General features: G+C 42.9%; 1 protein-coding gene across 3 annotated transcripts in view; it reads right to left on the minus strand.

The window, feature by feature from the left end:
• The window catches only part of ARL3 (ARF like GTPase 3), a 65,700-nt gene that overhangs the window by 49,721 nt on the left and 144 nt on the right, over positions 1–15,835 (minus strand). For 2 of the 3 annotated variants that reach the window (XM_074002633.1, XM_005566317.5), the window contains exon 2: positions 5,893–6,036. In XM_074002633.1, coding sequence (XP_073858734.1) covers positions 5,893–6,036 — 144 coding nt within the window. Of the gene's footprint in view, positions 1–5,892; positions 6,037–15,438; position 15,835 lie in introns of those variants that run through there. The other variant, XM_065520177.2, reaches the window with a different exon arrangement.

Consider the following 15,835-nt stretch of genomic DNA (forward strand, 5'->3'; position numbering starts at 1 on the left):
TACAGACACTGATGGAAACAAACAAGTGGTCACTTAAAATTGTGCTTTCAGGCCAGGCGCGGTGGCTCATGCCTGTAATCCCAGCACTCTGGGAGGCCAAGGCGGGTGGATCAGGATGTCAGGAGTTCAAGACCAGCCTCACCAATATGGTGAAACCCCGTCTCTACTAAAATACAAAAATTAGCCAGGCACGTGCCTGGAGTCCCAGCTACTCAGGAGGCTGAGGCAGGAGAATCAGTTGAACCCAGGAGGCAGAGGTTGCAGTGAGCTGAGATCATGCCACTGCACTCTGGCCTGGGTGACAGAACGAGACTCCATCTCAAAAAAAAAAAGTGCTTTCATAGGCAACTCTGATGAACTTGAACTTGAAAAGGAAGTCTTCATTTTTTTTTTTGAGACAAAGTCTTGCTCTGTTGCCCAGGCTGGAGTGCAGTGGCGTGGCCTTGGCTCACTGCAACCTCCGCCTCCCAAGTTCAAGTGATTCTCCTGCCTCAGCCTCCTGAGTAGCTGGAATTACAGGCGCCTGCCACCATGTCCGGCTAATTTAATGTATTTTTAGTAGAGACAGGATTTCACCATATTGGTCAGGCTGGTCTCAAACTCCTGACCTCGTGATCCGCCCACCTTGGCCTTCCAAAGCACTGGGATTACAGGCATGTGCCACTGCGCCTGGCTGGAAGTCTTTTTTTTTTTTTTTTCAGACTTTTGCTCTTGTTGCCCAGGCTGGAGTGCAATGGTGTGATCTCAGCTCACTGCAACCTCTGCCTCCCGGATTCAAGCGATTATCCTGCCTCAGCCTCCCGAGTAGCTGGGATTACAGGCATGCACCACCATGCCTGGCTAACTTTGTATTTTTAGTAGAGACAGGGTTTCTCCATGTTGGTCAGGCTGGTCTTGAACTCCCGACCTCAGGTGATCTGCCTGCCTCAGCCTCCCAAAGTGCTGGGATTACAGGTGTGAGCCACTGCACCTGGCTGGAAGCCTTCATTTTTAAGACAGTTACTTGAGGTGAAACTTTGAGGAAGGTGAGCAAATCAGGGACAGGCAGAATTGCCAGCTGGGGGTCAGTGTGGAAGGAAACAAATTAACAAGCCCTTTGGGGTTCCCAGAGAATGTATGTCATGAACAAGAATTTTTTTTTAAAGTCTTCTTGCAAAAATTACATAGGGAAACCAGGATTTGAAAAACCCAATCAGGGCCGGGCTCGGTGGCTCACACCTGTAATCTCAGCACTTTGGGAGGCCAAGGCGGGTGGATCACGAGGTCAGGAGATCGAGAACATCCTGGCTAACTTGGTGAAACCCCGTCTCTACTAAAAATACAAAACTTAGCCGGGCGTGGTGGTGGGCACGCCTGTGGTCCCAGCTACTCGGGAGGCCGAGGCAGCAGAATGGTGTGAACCTGGGAGGCAGAGCTTGCAGTGAGTCCACTGCAAGATTGTGTCACTGCACTCCAGCCTAGGCGACAGAGCGAGACTCTGTCTCAAAAAAAAAAAAAAAAAAAAAGAAAAACCCAATCAACAGCTTGCTACCACAGAAGAGACATTTCAGCCATAGATACGTTTGGGGATGCCTCCACAAACATTTGTTTCATGTGGTAGCCTGTCAACACTGCTGCCTGGCACAGAAGGAGAAGGCACAGTGCAATAGGACAGGAACACTGCCACCCAATTTCCACTGAGGATATACAGTCGCTGGAGGATAACTGGGGATCCTGCTGACTCTCGCTTCTCTAATACGCCAATGACTGAATACATTAGAAGTTCAAGAATTCTAAAGGGAAATAGTGTAAGCTTATTGAAAAAAGTTTCATTGTGACTCACTGGCAAAACTACTTTAGTATATTTTAAAATTTCATACTCAACAATGATATTAAATGTCAAACTCAGTAATACTGAATCCTTTCTGGAATAAAGCAGAAAATAAATAACAGTAAATCTTGGAATACAATAACAGTAAATCTTGGAATTTGACCATATGTATCAATGGGCTTAAATGTCTATAAGTAATGAGACCCAACAAATCTAGGAAGTTATTCTGAGGAAACAATAATAATGAATGGGCACAAACATTTAGAGATGTATATTACATAAGCATTTACATACATAATAACAGAAAGATGTTCATGATCTATTATTAAGTAAACAAGAAGAGACAGGTTCAGTGGCTCACACCCATAATCCCAATTTTGGGAGGTTGAGGTGGGAGGACTGCTTGAGCCCAGGAGTTCAAGGTCTGCCTGGGCAATGTAGTGAGACCCCATCTCTACCAAAAAAAAAAAAAAAAAAAAATTAGCTGGGTGTGGTGGCACATGCCTGCAGTCCTAACTACTCAGGATCCTGAGGTGGGAGGATTGCTTGATACCAAGAATTGAGGCTGCAGTGAGCTATGGATGGCGCCACTGTACTCCAGCCTGGCCGACAGAGTGAAACCCCGTCTCTAAAAAAAATCTATATCTAGATATAGATGATACAAACTAGTATATCCTCTATGAGCCATTTTTATTTTTTATTTTAAATATACCCATCATATATATGCATAGAAAAAAACTTGATACATTCCTAAATGTGAACAGTGGTATGTCTGACTGGGCATTATATATAGGTGACTTCTAGTTTCTCAATTTTATTTATTTATACTTCCTAAATTTACTACAATAAGCACTTATTACTTTTTCAAATATAAAACAAAAAACATAATAAAAGTTTGTTTTTAAATAATATGAAATGTTGATGCAATATAATATCAGAGTCACCTATAACACATCCAACAAAGCCTGAAGTTTAGAATGAGAACTTTGGGTTCCTAACTTTGAGTTTATTTCTGTGTTTGCAGCGTGGAAGTCTTCATGTTAGTTCTTGAGAGATACAGTTTATTGCTAATACTAAAAAAAAAAAACCAAAAACCAAAAAAACAAAAGAAAACCCACAAGCGAGGCACACAAAACCTAGTGCTTCTTTTTCCGGCAGAAATCTTGACACACTAATATGTGTTTTCAGCCCTTCTAGGCTAGACTACTGTAATTTGCTCCTCCTCAGGCTATACATTAAATTTGTTCAGAAGCTGTAAAATTGTTCATTTGGTAGCAGTTGAAATGACTTTTCCACAAAGAATTGTGAATCAGTAAGACTCATAGGCCATGAAGTATGCATGCACGCCAGCACAGCCATTCAAACCTGACACCAGGGTCTTATCACAGTACAGTGATGGAAAATAACTCTGGTTTTGCTAAAACCTCTAACCTTTAATGCTCAAACACTTTAAAGTGACTAAGACCAACAAGTTCTCCCTGTTGGCTTAGCCAAAGGTCAGGCATTCTCAGGATTTCCTACAGGGAATGAGTTCTAAGAAACCCACTACAGTTTTTCCAATCAGGACTTATCTTCTTCTTTTTTTTTTTTTGAGACAGAGTCGCACTCTGTCGCCAGGCTGGAGTGCAATGGCACAATCTCGGCTCACTGCAATCTCTGCCTCCCGAGTTCAAGCCATTCTCCTGCCTTAGTCTCCTGACTACAGGCGCCCGCCACCACACCCAGCTAATTTTTGTATTTTTAGTAGAGACGGGGTTTCACTATGTTGGCCAGGATGGTCTCCATGTCCTGACCTCATGATCTGCCCGCCTTGGCCTCCCAAAGTCCAAAGTTCTGGGATTACAGGTGTGAGCCACGGCACCTAGGACTCATCTTTTTTTTTTTTTTTTTGAGACGAGGTCTCGCTCTGTCGCCCAGGCTGGAGTGCAGTGGTGCGATCTTGGCTCACTGCAACCTCGGCCTCCCAGGTTCAAGTGATTCTCCTGCCTCAGCCTCCCAAGTAGCTGGCACTACAGGTGCCCACCACCATGCCTGGCTAATTGCTTTGTATTTTTAGTAGAGACATGGTTTCACCGTGTTAGCCAGGATGGTCTTGATCTCCTGACCTCGTGATCTGCCCGCCTCGGCCTCCCAAAGTGCTGGGATTACAGGCGTGAGCCACCACGCCCAGCCCAGGACTCATCTTTAAACCTCCACGCTGTGAGCACCATCATTTCCTTATCCTTTATGCTTTGCTTGCTTGCCCTTTTCAGGAAAAAGGAAGGTTGATGAGACTGGATTTAAAAAGGCAGGTAATTGGCCGGGCAAGGTAGCTCATGCCTGTAATCCTAGCACTTTGGGAGGCCGAGGCGGGCGGATTGCCTGAGCTCAGGAGTTTGATACCAGCCTGGGCAACAATGGCGAAACCAGGTGTCTACTAAAATACAAAAAATTAGCCGGGCGTGGTGGTGTGCACCTGTATTCCCAGCTACTCAGGAGAATCGCCTGAACCCAGGAGGCAGAGGTTGCAGTGAGCTGAGCTCGCGCCACTGCACTCCAGCCTGGGAAACAGAGCGAGACTCTGTCTCCCCAAAAAAAAAGAGAAAAAAAAAAAAGCAGGTAATTTTTTTTTTGTTTTAAAAATTGATACATATTTGTATTTATTAAGTCTGAAAAGTACACGGTAAAATTTTTTCTTTTTTTTTGAGACGGAGTCTCGCTATTCGCCCAGGCTGGAGTGTAGTGGCATGATCTCGGCTCACTGCAAGCTCCACTTCCCGGGTTCACACCATTCTCCTGCCTCAGCCTCCCGAGTAGCGGGGACTACAGGTGCCCGCCACCAGGCCCGGCTAATTTTTTGTATTTTTAGTAGAGACGAGGTTTCACCGTGTTAGCCAGGATGGTCTCGATCTCCTGACCTTGTGACCCACCCGCCTCAGCCTCCCAAAGTGCTGGGATTACAGGCGTGAGCCACCGCGCCTGGCCAGTACACAGTAAAATATTAACCATGGTCTTTCTCAGAGTTTTCTCCTTTATACTTTTTCTGTGTTTTCTACATGCACTACGTTCATAATCAGAGAAGATAAAGCTATTTTTAAAAAAGAATAGGCCGGGTACGGTGGCTCACACCTGTAATCCCAGCACTTTGGGAGGCTGAGGTGGGTGCATCATTGAGGTTAGGAGTTTGAGACCACCCTGGCCAACATGGTGAAACCCTGTCTCTACAAAAAAAACACAAAAATTAGCAGGGCATGGCGGCGTGCACCTGTAGTCCCAGCTATTAGGGAGGCCGAGGCCCAAGAATTGCTTGGACCTGGGAGGCAGAGGTTGCAGTGAGCCAAGATTGCGCTACCACACTCCGGCCTGTGTGACAGAGCGAGACTCTGTCTCAAAAAATAAATAAATAATTTAAAGAAATAAAATAAAAATAAAAAGAATATAGGTACTCACTTAGATCTGCTGGATTTGTCTATATATGCACAAATACACACACGTGTATATATGTACACATATATTTTAAATTGTAAGATAACATGTACAATATACAGCTGCTGAGGACATGTGTGGGTGGGGAAGGAGGGGCACATATGGAAGAGGGGTGCATGTGCTGAAAGGTGATGTGTGGAGGCTGAAGCCCAGCAGGGTACAGATGCTGCAGTGCGGTAGCCTGATGAAGTGGGCACTGTGAAGTGTGTCCGTGTACATATTTTAACATTATAACATAAAATGTACCATTTTAACCATTTTAAAGTGTACAGTTCCATGGCATTAAATACATTCACACTGTGGGTCATTATCCACAGAACTCTTTTCATCTTGCAAAACTGACTCACTGTACCCGTTAAACAATAACTCCCCATTCCCCCTCCCCAGCTCTAGTAACCACCATTCTGCATCTGTCTCTATGAATCTGACTACTCTAAATACCACATGAGAATGGAATCTCTTACATATTTTTGAAATCTGGTTATCTTCAGATTGCATAGACTGTTCTCAGAGACAAAATTTGGAAGTGGACAAAACAGTATTTCCCATTTTGTCTTTCACATTGCTATTATCGTCTTTCTGTGTCACACGGCATCTGGAGCCAAGGTAGTGCTCACCTGTGTAGGTGTGATGTGGCTGATATCTTCAGATGCTAGCTGCTTCAGAAGAGTGGTCTTGCCAGCATTATCCAAGCCCAGGAGAAGTATTCTTAGCTCCTGGTCTGGTGCACTTTTCAACTTGCGCAAAATTGAGAGCAAGCCCTTGAACAACCACAAAGGAGACAGATTACTCTGGAAGCACTGACTTTGATATTACTGTATATCAGAATAACTTCTCCTTGAAAAAAGTTCTTGGTTATAGAGAGCTTATGTTATTATTTTTCACTCTAATACCACTTATTCCATTTGCTTCCTCTTTCCAAGTTTCGGTAGAAGTGCTATAGTAAATTCAGCAACTTAATAAGTAGCATGGCTTATTTCTGCTCCTCCTATCAATCTAGCTTAGCAGTCACCCCAAATCTCCTTGGAGGGTGAACTCTACCCCATCTGTGTTCCCAAAGCCCTTTATATACACTTAGAACAGAACACACATCATATCAAACTAGGTAACTGATGTTTGTATTTTTCTCCTTTACTAAAGTTTCTTGTGGTAAGAGCTACACTTGTCCCACAATGGCTGGCATTTATTAAACAGACACTAGATAACACTTATGGAATTAAATAGAATGACACACCCAAGTTAACACAAGATTTTAAGGTGTTATACAAAAATATATAAAAAGGCTATATAAAATTACAGTTGGGCTCTCTGTTAACGATTTTATCTATTTCATCATTTCGTATTGCATGCCTGTATCAAAACATCTCGTGCACCCTACAAATAGGTAACACCATGGACCCACAAAAATTAAATGGAAAAAATTTTTAAAAAAGATTTTATCACCAGGCGCGGTGGCTAACATCTGCAATCCCAGCACTTTGGGAGGCTGAGGTGGGCGGATCACAAGGTCAGGAGATCGAGACCATCTTGGCTAACATGGTGAAACCCCGTCTCTACTAAAAATATAAAAAATTAGTCAGGCGTGGTGGCAAGTGCCTTGTAGTCCCAGCTACTTGAAAGGCTGAGGCAGGAGAATCGCTTGAACCTGGGAGGCAGAGGTTGCAGTGAGTTGAGATAGCGCCACTGCACTCCAGCCTGGGCGACAGAGCAAGACTCCGTGTCCGGAAAAAAAAAAAAAAAAAAAAGATTTTATCTATTTCAGCTAAAATGTTAGCTGAAATAGATAAATGCTCTACTTCATTAAAAATGTTCTACTATCATCTTTCACAAGACCCTACAGGATAGGTGCATGGTATAGATTACCTGTGTTTTTTAAGATTAAAAATTTGGTACAACAGAGAAGTTAGGAAATCATAAAAGGCATCCATGAAACCAAAAAAAACAAAACAAAACCAAAATTAACTAAGGATTTTTTTTACTGTTAATCTAATATTTCTGTTTCTTGTTTTCATTTATTATTATTATTTTTAGACAGAGTCTCCCTCTGTCGCCCAGGCTGGAGCGCAGTGGCGCTATCTCGACTCCCTGCAAGCTCCACCTCCCAGGTTCACGCCATTTTCCTGCCTCAGCTTCCCGTCTCATGTGTCTCTTTTAAAGAAATAACTAAAAATACTGTTTTTTTTGTTTTTTTTTTTCCAGGCAGAGACTTTCTACACACTAATTACATTTTAAATTAAAGAATTAAGAGAAAAACAAGTCCAGGCACAGTGGTTCACACCTGTAATACCAGTGCCTCTGTCTTTTTTTTTTTTTGGAGACAGAGTCTCCCTGTCTCCAGGCCGGAGTGCAGTGGCGCGATCTCCGCTCACTGCAAGCTCCGCCTCCTGTGTTCACGCCATTCTCCTGCCTCAGCCTCCCAAGTAGCTGGGACCACAGGGGCCCACCATCACGCCCGGCTACTTTTTTGTATTTTTAGTACAGACGGGGTTTCACCGTGTTAGCCAGGATGGTCTTGATCTCCTGACCTCGTGATTCGCCCGCCCTGGCCTCCCAAAGTGTTGGGATTACAGGTGTGAGCCACCGCGCCCGGCCATGCCTGGCTAATTTTTTTTTTTTTTTTTTTTTGAGGAGTCTTGCTCTGTCGCCCAGGCTGGAGTGCAGTGGCCCGGTTTCGGCTCACTGCAACCTCCTCCTCCCGGGTTCACACCATTCTCCTGCCTCAGCCTCCCGAGTAGCTGGGACTAAAGGCGCCCGCCACCACGGCCGGCTAATTTTTTGTGTTTTTGGTAGAGATGGGGTTTCACCATGTTAACCAGGATAGTCTCGATCTCCTGACCTTGTGATCCGCCTGCCTCGGCCTCCCAAAGTGCTAGGATTATAGGCCTGAGACACTGCACCCGGCCTGGATAATTTTTATATTTTTAGTAGAGATGGGGTTTCGCCATGTTAGCCAGGCTGGTCTCGAACTCCTGGCCTCCAGTGATACGCCCACCTTGGCCTCCCAAAGTGCAATAGGCATGAGCCACCTCTCCTGGCCATTATTCATTATTTTTTTATGGATAGAAATATAAAGCATGTTGCTGGGCGTGGTGGCTCACGCATGTAATCCCAGCACTTTGGAGGGCCAAAGCAGGAGGGCTACTTGAGCCCAGGAGTTCAAGACCAGCCCTGGCAACATAGTGAGACCCTGTCCCTACAAAAAATAAAAAACAAATAAGCTAGGCATGGTAGCGCATGCCTGTGGTCCCAGCTACTCAGGAAACTGAGGTGAGAGAATTGCTTGAGCCTGGGAGGTCAAGGTTGCAGTGAGCTGTATTTTGCACTCCAGTCTGGGTAACAGAGTGAGACTCTGTCTCAAAAAAAAAAAAAAAAAAAGAAAAAGAAAAAGAAATAAACTATGTTGATTTTTAGTTAAGAACATAAGAACATCTTTACAGGAAAGTTATTTGTTCTGTGCTATAGCTGATAATTTTGTTCTAACAACACATGGCTAGAACAAGAGTCAAAGAATCCCAGAGTGTAAAGGGCATATAATTTAATCTCCCAGCCCAAGAAGAAATTCCTTCAAACTGAGTCTTAGAATTATGTAAAACGGTTATATTTGTTACTCACATTGTACCAGGCAATAATTCAAACCAGTTTGTTCACTAAGATCAAACAATACTTCTGAGAAATAATTCTCAACAATTGCATCTTTGGACAATCATATGCAAATACGCATAATTATTAAGAATTCCTTTCTGCCTCAGAGACTCTTTGTTTACCACTTTAGTACTGTATTTGTACTGACTTGCTGAGGACCACATTAACCTCTCTATGCCTCAATTTTTTCCAGCAGTAAAATGGAAGGTTCAGTCTAAGCTAGACAAATTCTGTGCCAAAAGATTTGGGGGAGAGAGATTGAATAGATTTGAAACAAACAAAAGTCTGGCTTTTTAAAAGGCCAGACTTTTTTTCCTTTTTCTTTTTTTTGGGGGGACAGGGTCTTCCTCTGTCACCTAGGCTGGAGTGTAGCGGCATGAACACGGCTCACTGCAGCTTTGACTTCCTGGGCTCAAGCGATCCTCCCACCTCAGTCTCTCCAGTAGCTGGGACTACTGGCTCACACCATCCGGCCCCGCTAAGTTTGTATTTTTTGTAGAGATGGGGTTTTGCCACGTTGCCCAGGCTGGTCTCAAACTCCTAAACTCAAGCGATCCACCCAAAGGCAAGACTTTTTTGCTGTTTTTATCTCATCTGGTCTTGAATATTTTGACAGCATTCCTTCTTAAAACTATATTTATAAGAAGTCTCCCTGGTTTTTATTAGCTATATTGCAGTCACTCATTTATAATATCACCTTTCGGAAAAGTAAAAATTAAAATTCTGAGATCCTTAGGGGACTGGTGACATAAAAAGGTTAAGAAGAGGAAAACTCATTTTACTATTCATCCTGAGTTCCTGATTGTAAGTGAAAAGAAGGGGTCTCATTACCTCTTAAAATAAATTCTAAAACATCTGGAATTTATCAAATTAGTACATTAAATGACATATAGGCAAAGTTCTTCTCATGCATTTTCTGCTTAGTGCAGAAATTATGAAGGAAGATCTGTTTCCTATTTTTAAAAAAAAATTTTTTTTTGGCTGTGTGTGGTGGCTCACACCTGTAATCCCAGCACTTTGGGAGGCCGAGGCGGGTGGATCACCTGAGGTCAGGAGTTCGAGACCAGCCTGGCCAACATGGTGAAATCCTATATCTACTAAAAATACAAAATTAGCCAGATGTGGTGACACATGCCTGTAATCCCAGCTACTTGGGAAGCTGAAGCAGGAGAACTGCTTAAACCTGGGAGGTAGAGGTTGCAGTGAGCCAAAATTGTGTCTCTGCACTCCAGCCTGGGCAACAAAAGCAAAACTCCATCTCAAAACAAAAACAAAAAACAAAACCATATATACATATATATGTATGTTGGTTTTGTTTGTTTGTTTTTTTGAGAAAAGGTCTCACTCCTGATGCCTAGGCTGGAGTACAGTGGCGAAATCATGATTCACTACAGCTTCAACCTCCCAGGCTCAGGTGATCCTCCCACCTCAGCCTTCAGAGTAGCTGGGACTATAGATGTGTGCAACCACACCCAGCTAATTTTTTGTATTTTTAGTAGAGATAGGGTTTCACTATGTTGCCCAAGCTAGTCTCAAACTCCTGGCTTTAGGCAATCTGCCCATGACGGCCTCCCAAAGTGCTGGAATTACAAGAGTGAGCCACTGCGCCCGGCCTATAAAATATTTTCAAAGTTTAAAATTAATGTTTTAGGTTTTTCCTCATGTGTCTCTTTTAAAGAAATCACTAAAAATGCTGGTTTTTTTTGTTTGGTTTTGTTTTGTTTTTTTTCCAGGCAGAGGCTTTCTACACACTAATTACATTTGAAATTAAAGAAGAGAAAAACAAGGCCAGGCACAGTGGTTCACATCCATAATACTAGTGCTTTGGGAGGCCGAGGCAGGAGGATAGCTCAAGGCCAGGAATTCAAGATCAGCCTGGGCAACAAACACTAGACACATATCCCTACAAAAAAAAAAAAAAAAAAATTATCCAGGTATGGTGGTATGCACCTGTGGTTCCAGCTACTCAGGAGGCTGAGACAGAAGGATGGCTTGAGCCTAAGTTTGAGGCTCCAGTGAACTATGGTCGGGCCACTGCAGTATGGGCTGGGTGACAGTGCAAGACCCTGTCTCAAAAAAAAAAAAAAAAAGAGAGAAACATAATGTTTATTCACCTTGAAAGGAGAGAAGCAAAGCACAGATAAGAAAGAAAAAGAAATCATTCTAACTATAAGGGTGAGCACAGTGGCTCACGCCTGTAATCCTAGCATTTTTGGAGGTCGAGGCAGGCGGATCATTTGAGGCCAGGAGTTTGAGACCAACCTGGCCAACATGGTGAAACCCCACCTCTACTAAAAATACAAAAAATTGGCTGGGCATGGTGGCGGGCACCTATATTCCCAGCTACTTGGGAGACTGAGGCAGGAGAACAGCTTGAACCTGAGAGGTGGAGGTTGCAGTGAGCTGAGATCACGCCAGTGTACTCCAGCCTGGGCCACAGAGCTAGACTGTCTCAAAAAAAAAAAAAAAAAAAAAAAAATTCTAACTATAGATAAACTTTATTAACCTAATGGTGTAGAATACAGTGCTTCTACATTTCTAATGAGTAACTTTCCTTATTAGGAAATAATAACTTCAGATGCTTCACCTTTAAGTGAAATTACAGAGAAATGGAAAGTTCAGCTAATGTTTTCTTCCAGCAAAACAATAAATGGCATTTCAAGCATGGTATAGGGAAGACAAGTACAAATATAATACAGCATCATATTAATCCAACTACTGAGGACAGGGGATCACAGGATTATCAGGGTTTGCTAAATAGGGAAGAGGATATTTATAGAGATCAGGGTTCTGCCTGAAAGGTACAAAGTAAGCTGATTTAAGAGGCTGGATGAAAGAGACCAGAATAAGTCTATTCTGTGCCTCTATATTTATATGCCCATATTTTATTTTAACTGTCAAATGAAGGGAGACAGCGATTAGAAGTTAAATTTATTATGGGGCTGAGTTTTGCAGTATAAATACAATGAAATTAATTTTTAAAGTGCATTTTTTGGCCAAAATATCCATTCATGCAATTATCATTAAACACCCATAATGTGCCCCAAGTACAACAGTGAGCAAAACAGGCATGATGTCTATGTAGGATTTATATTCCTGTGACATTAAATAAAGCGATTTAAGAAACATGAACTTCAGTTAAAAGTATATTGTGTGTTACCAGCATGTGTGTATACAAGTTATCTGCACCCTGGTGGGCAGAAGTGGTTTGACTCAACCACAAAACATTTAAACAAACTTTTCTACAGTCAAATCATGAATAGATTTGGACTACAGACGTTTTATCTGCCTTGAAATCAGCTTAAACTATTGGCAGAGGCATGGTGCACTGACCTAAAACAATACAAACTAGGTCATTCAAAGAAACCAGAGTGGTGGAGGGGGAAGGAATGTGTTGGTATATGGAAAATATATGTGGTTGTGAGGAGCAGCTAAAATGTAAATTCTGAAATTACGAAGCCAACCGTCAAGTACATACAGTCCCCATAACTAACTTAAATATAACTGACTTCTGTTTGTTTTTATGTCTTTCAACTAAACTCCTATCAGCTTAAAGCTCAAAATTGAGAACTTCATCCAAACTGTGTCTTCTTTCTCATCACCCTCTCCTAAATAAATACAAACAATGTTTCCTGAGGAAAAAAGTCTGGGCATCTCCTCAGGAAGAGTGGGTTCCCACTTCACCAGAGTGCTAATGAAACGATTATGGGCTTTTACACAGACTTGTATTCAGCTTCTGTGTGTGTGTGTGTGTGTGTGTATATACACACACATATATATACCTATATATATCTGTGTATCTATATGTGTATATGTGTGTGTGTATATATATATATAAAACACTGAACACAGTTTCAACTAGAAAATAGGAACAGGCTGGGTGCGGTGGCTCACGCCTATAATCCCAGCACTTTGGGAGGCCAAGGCAGGCAGATAATGAGGTCAGGAGATCAAGACCATCCTGGCTAACACGGTGAAACCCTGTCTCTACTAAAAAAAAAAAAGAAAAACAAAAAGAAAATTAGCCGGGCGTGGTGGGGGCGCTTGTAGTCCCAGCTGCTGTGGATGCTGAGGCAGGAGAATGGCGTGAACCTGGGAGGTGGAGCTTGCAGTAAGCCAAGATCGCACTACTGTACTCCAGCCTGAGGGACAGAGTAAGACTCCGTCTCAAAGGAAAAAAAAGAAAATAGGAACAATACTTATTGTTATATCTTGTATCTCTTATATCTCAAGAGATGATGCTATGAGGATGAAATAAGGTCATGTATGTAAAGCATGACACATAGCAGCCACTCAAAACACTACCCCCGTGTTTTTTGTTTTTTAAATAATTTTTCACTGGCCATTTTCTAACTAGAAAACATAAATAACTGTTGGGAACAATCTTCAAATGTTGAACATGCTTGAGAACGACCACAAGCTCCATATATGTAGAAAGTGCTCCATAAACACTGAACGAAGGAGTCATATGTTAAATAACAGTGGATAGTTATATGCTAAAATTACTGTCATTTTAGTAATTCATCAAGAACCTGGCATTGTAGCCGGGCGCGGTGGCTCAAGCCTGTAATCCCAGCACTTTGGGAGGCCGAGACGGGCGGATCACGAGGTCAGGAGATCGAGACCATCCTGGCTAATACGGTGAAACCCCGTCTCTACTAAAAATACAAAAAACTAGCCGGGCGAGGCGGCGGGCGCCTGTGGTCCCAGCTACTCGGGAGACTGAGGCAGGAGAATGGCGGGAACCCGGGAGGCGGAGCTTGCAGTGAGCTGAGGTCCGGCCAGTGCACTCCAGCCCGGGCGACAGAGCGAGACTCCGTCTCAAAAAAAAAAAAAAAAAAAAAAAAAAAAGAACCTGGCATTGTAAAGCAGGCATAAAATAGCTGACTAAATGCTCAGAGAAACCCATATTTGGGTTTTTGCCACAGTTACCCAAATTTGAAAAAAAATATGTATTTGTCACAGCTGACGTTTGAAATAAAAACCAAAAAAACCTTGGGGTTCACTTTTCAGTTGTACAGTTAACCCTGGGGGCTCATGGGATACCAGATGAGACACACTTAAGTCACACCACTGACTAAATTGTGTTTCACTTCAAGTTTTAAGAATAGCTCACACTTTTGGAGATAGAAAAAAAATGTATTTGGGAAACCAGATAAAGAATCCAGAATAATTTGTCCTGATTTCTTATTGTTCATCTTAGGAAAAAGGAAAAAAGAAAAACAAAATCTGTTTTCATCATTGATCACAACAGTTGTATACAACAGTGTTGTATATACACTGTCAATTTGTTGTATAAAGTGCCAATTTGCACCTGGAAACATGGGCAGTGGTTAATTTACTGTGGTCTCTAATTATAAATTAAACAATCATGGAATTACACAGTCCACTTAATTGATAAACAAACTGGGAAAAGTTAGCCAACTCTCATGCACTTCTCATCTATAATGACGAATCTTAACTCTGTTGGTTCGGCATGCCCTTTTCATTTCAATTCTAACTATTTTCTGGGTAAATATTTATGTTTGTACTCATTTGTTGAGAAAAACTTAGCCTTTAAACGGACAGCTCACGTATAAATGATTAAGAAAAAGAAATAGTTGTAAAAATCTGTTTAGCCTGAGGTTAAGAAAAAAAAACTGCAAGTGTAGCAAGTGTGAAATGTGATTGGCAACTTCAAATAACCCTACTTCTTTAACAATCTGACAATGTAAAATCAATTGAGATTTTTTTCCTATCTAAAGCTACTCACTGGATAAACTGACCAAACATACATCTATTTCTTTTTCTTCCTGGGCATCTAGCTTTTTTTCATTTTATTTTTTTACTTCTTAAATTGACAGAAATGGCTCAACATTTCTAAAAGTGAAGAAAGGAACTAGGAAGAGAGGTGGAGCAGTAACTATAAGTTTGATGACAGGCTCTTTGCAGCCAACTAACCTGCTTTAAGTGGTTCAAAATCAATTTTTCTTTGATAGCTCTAAAATTACTCAATTCCATTTTAACTCCCTCCAACTAACTGTACAGACATCAACAAGAAACAGAGTGTCAACGGTCATATCTGTCACAATCATAATTTAGAATTTGGGAAAGCTTTAATTAGGGCTGACAGAGAAAAGGCTTGCCCCAGATTGAAGCTCGATCTCCATTTTTAACATCTCGTTCTTTTCAGTTTGGAGACCCCAAGCTAGGATTAAGATCTTTTGGTCCTGGTGTGGTCACATGCAAGAGGAGATTGCAAAAGGTTTCGAAGGAAATTCCAGAGACCGGGCAGCTAATATGCTTCCATCAACATGGATTAAGCATTGAATGAAAAATCGGTCATCACCAACAACCAGGTCTTGCACAACTCTCAGCAAATAACTAAATAATTCGGGACTGAGGAAGCGCACCCGCCACGCAGACACCAAGACGGCGTAAAATCCACCAGGCATCCCTTCCAAGCGGCTCCCCTTTGTGTCCTGGGACTTACTCCCCTACCCCCCGGGGCCCAGACAGCGCGAGAAGGAGGGCTAGGCTACCATCTCCCCTGCTACCGCCAGGGCGACCTCAGAGCCAGCGGGGCCGGCCTTCTCTCCGCTTCTGGCCGGGCTCCAGACGAACCCCACTTTACTGCAGCGCCGGGAGACCGATTGCCCGGGAAGTCTAAGCCTGCGAGCGAAAGCTGCTCTCTGCAGCTCCTGGGATCCGCCCTCACCCCTGTCCCCAGAGTAACGATGGAGCCTGAGCTCCGCACCCTGCCAGCCGCGCACTCTGCCAGCCCCTTCCCCAAGCCTCGGACCCGCCGCAAGCCCCGCCTTCCTCTCCAGGCCCAGGCCTCCCTCCAGGGCCCACCGTCGGGGCTCCCCGCCGACCCCCGAAATCAGTGCAGAACCCAGATAGCAGGCTGAGCGACGTCCCATTCCCTCCTTGGCTTTA

The sequence above is a fragment of the Macaca fascicularis genome, chromosome 9 (assembly GCF_037993035.2).
Source record: "Macaca fascicularis isolate 582-1 chromosome 9, T2T-MFA8v1.1".
NCBI lineage: Eukaryota > Metazoa > Chordata > Mammalia > Primates > Cercopithecidae > Macaca > Macaca fascicularis.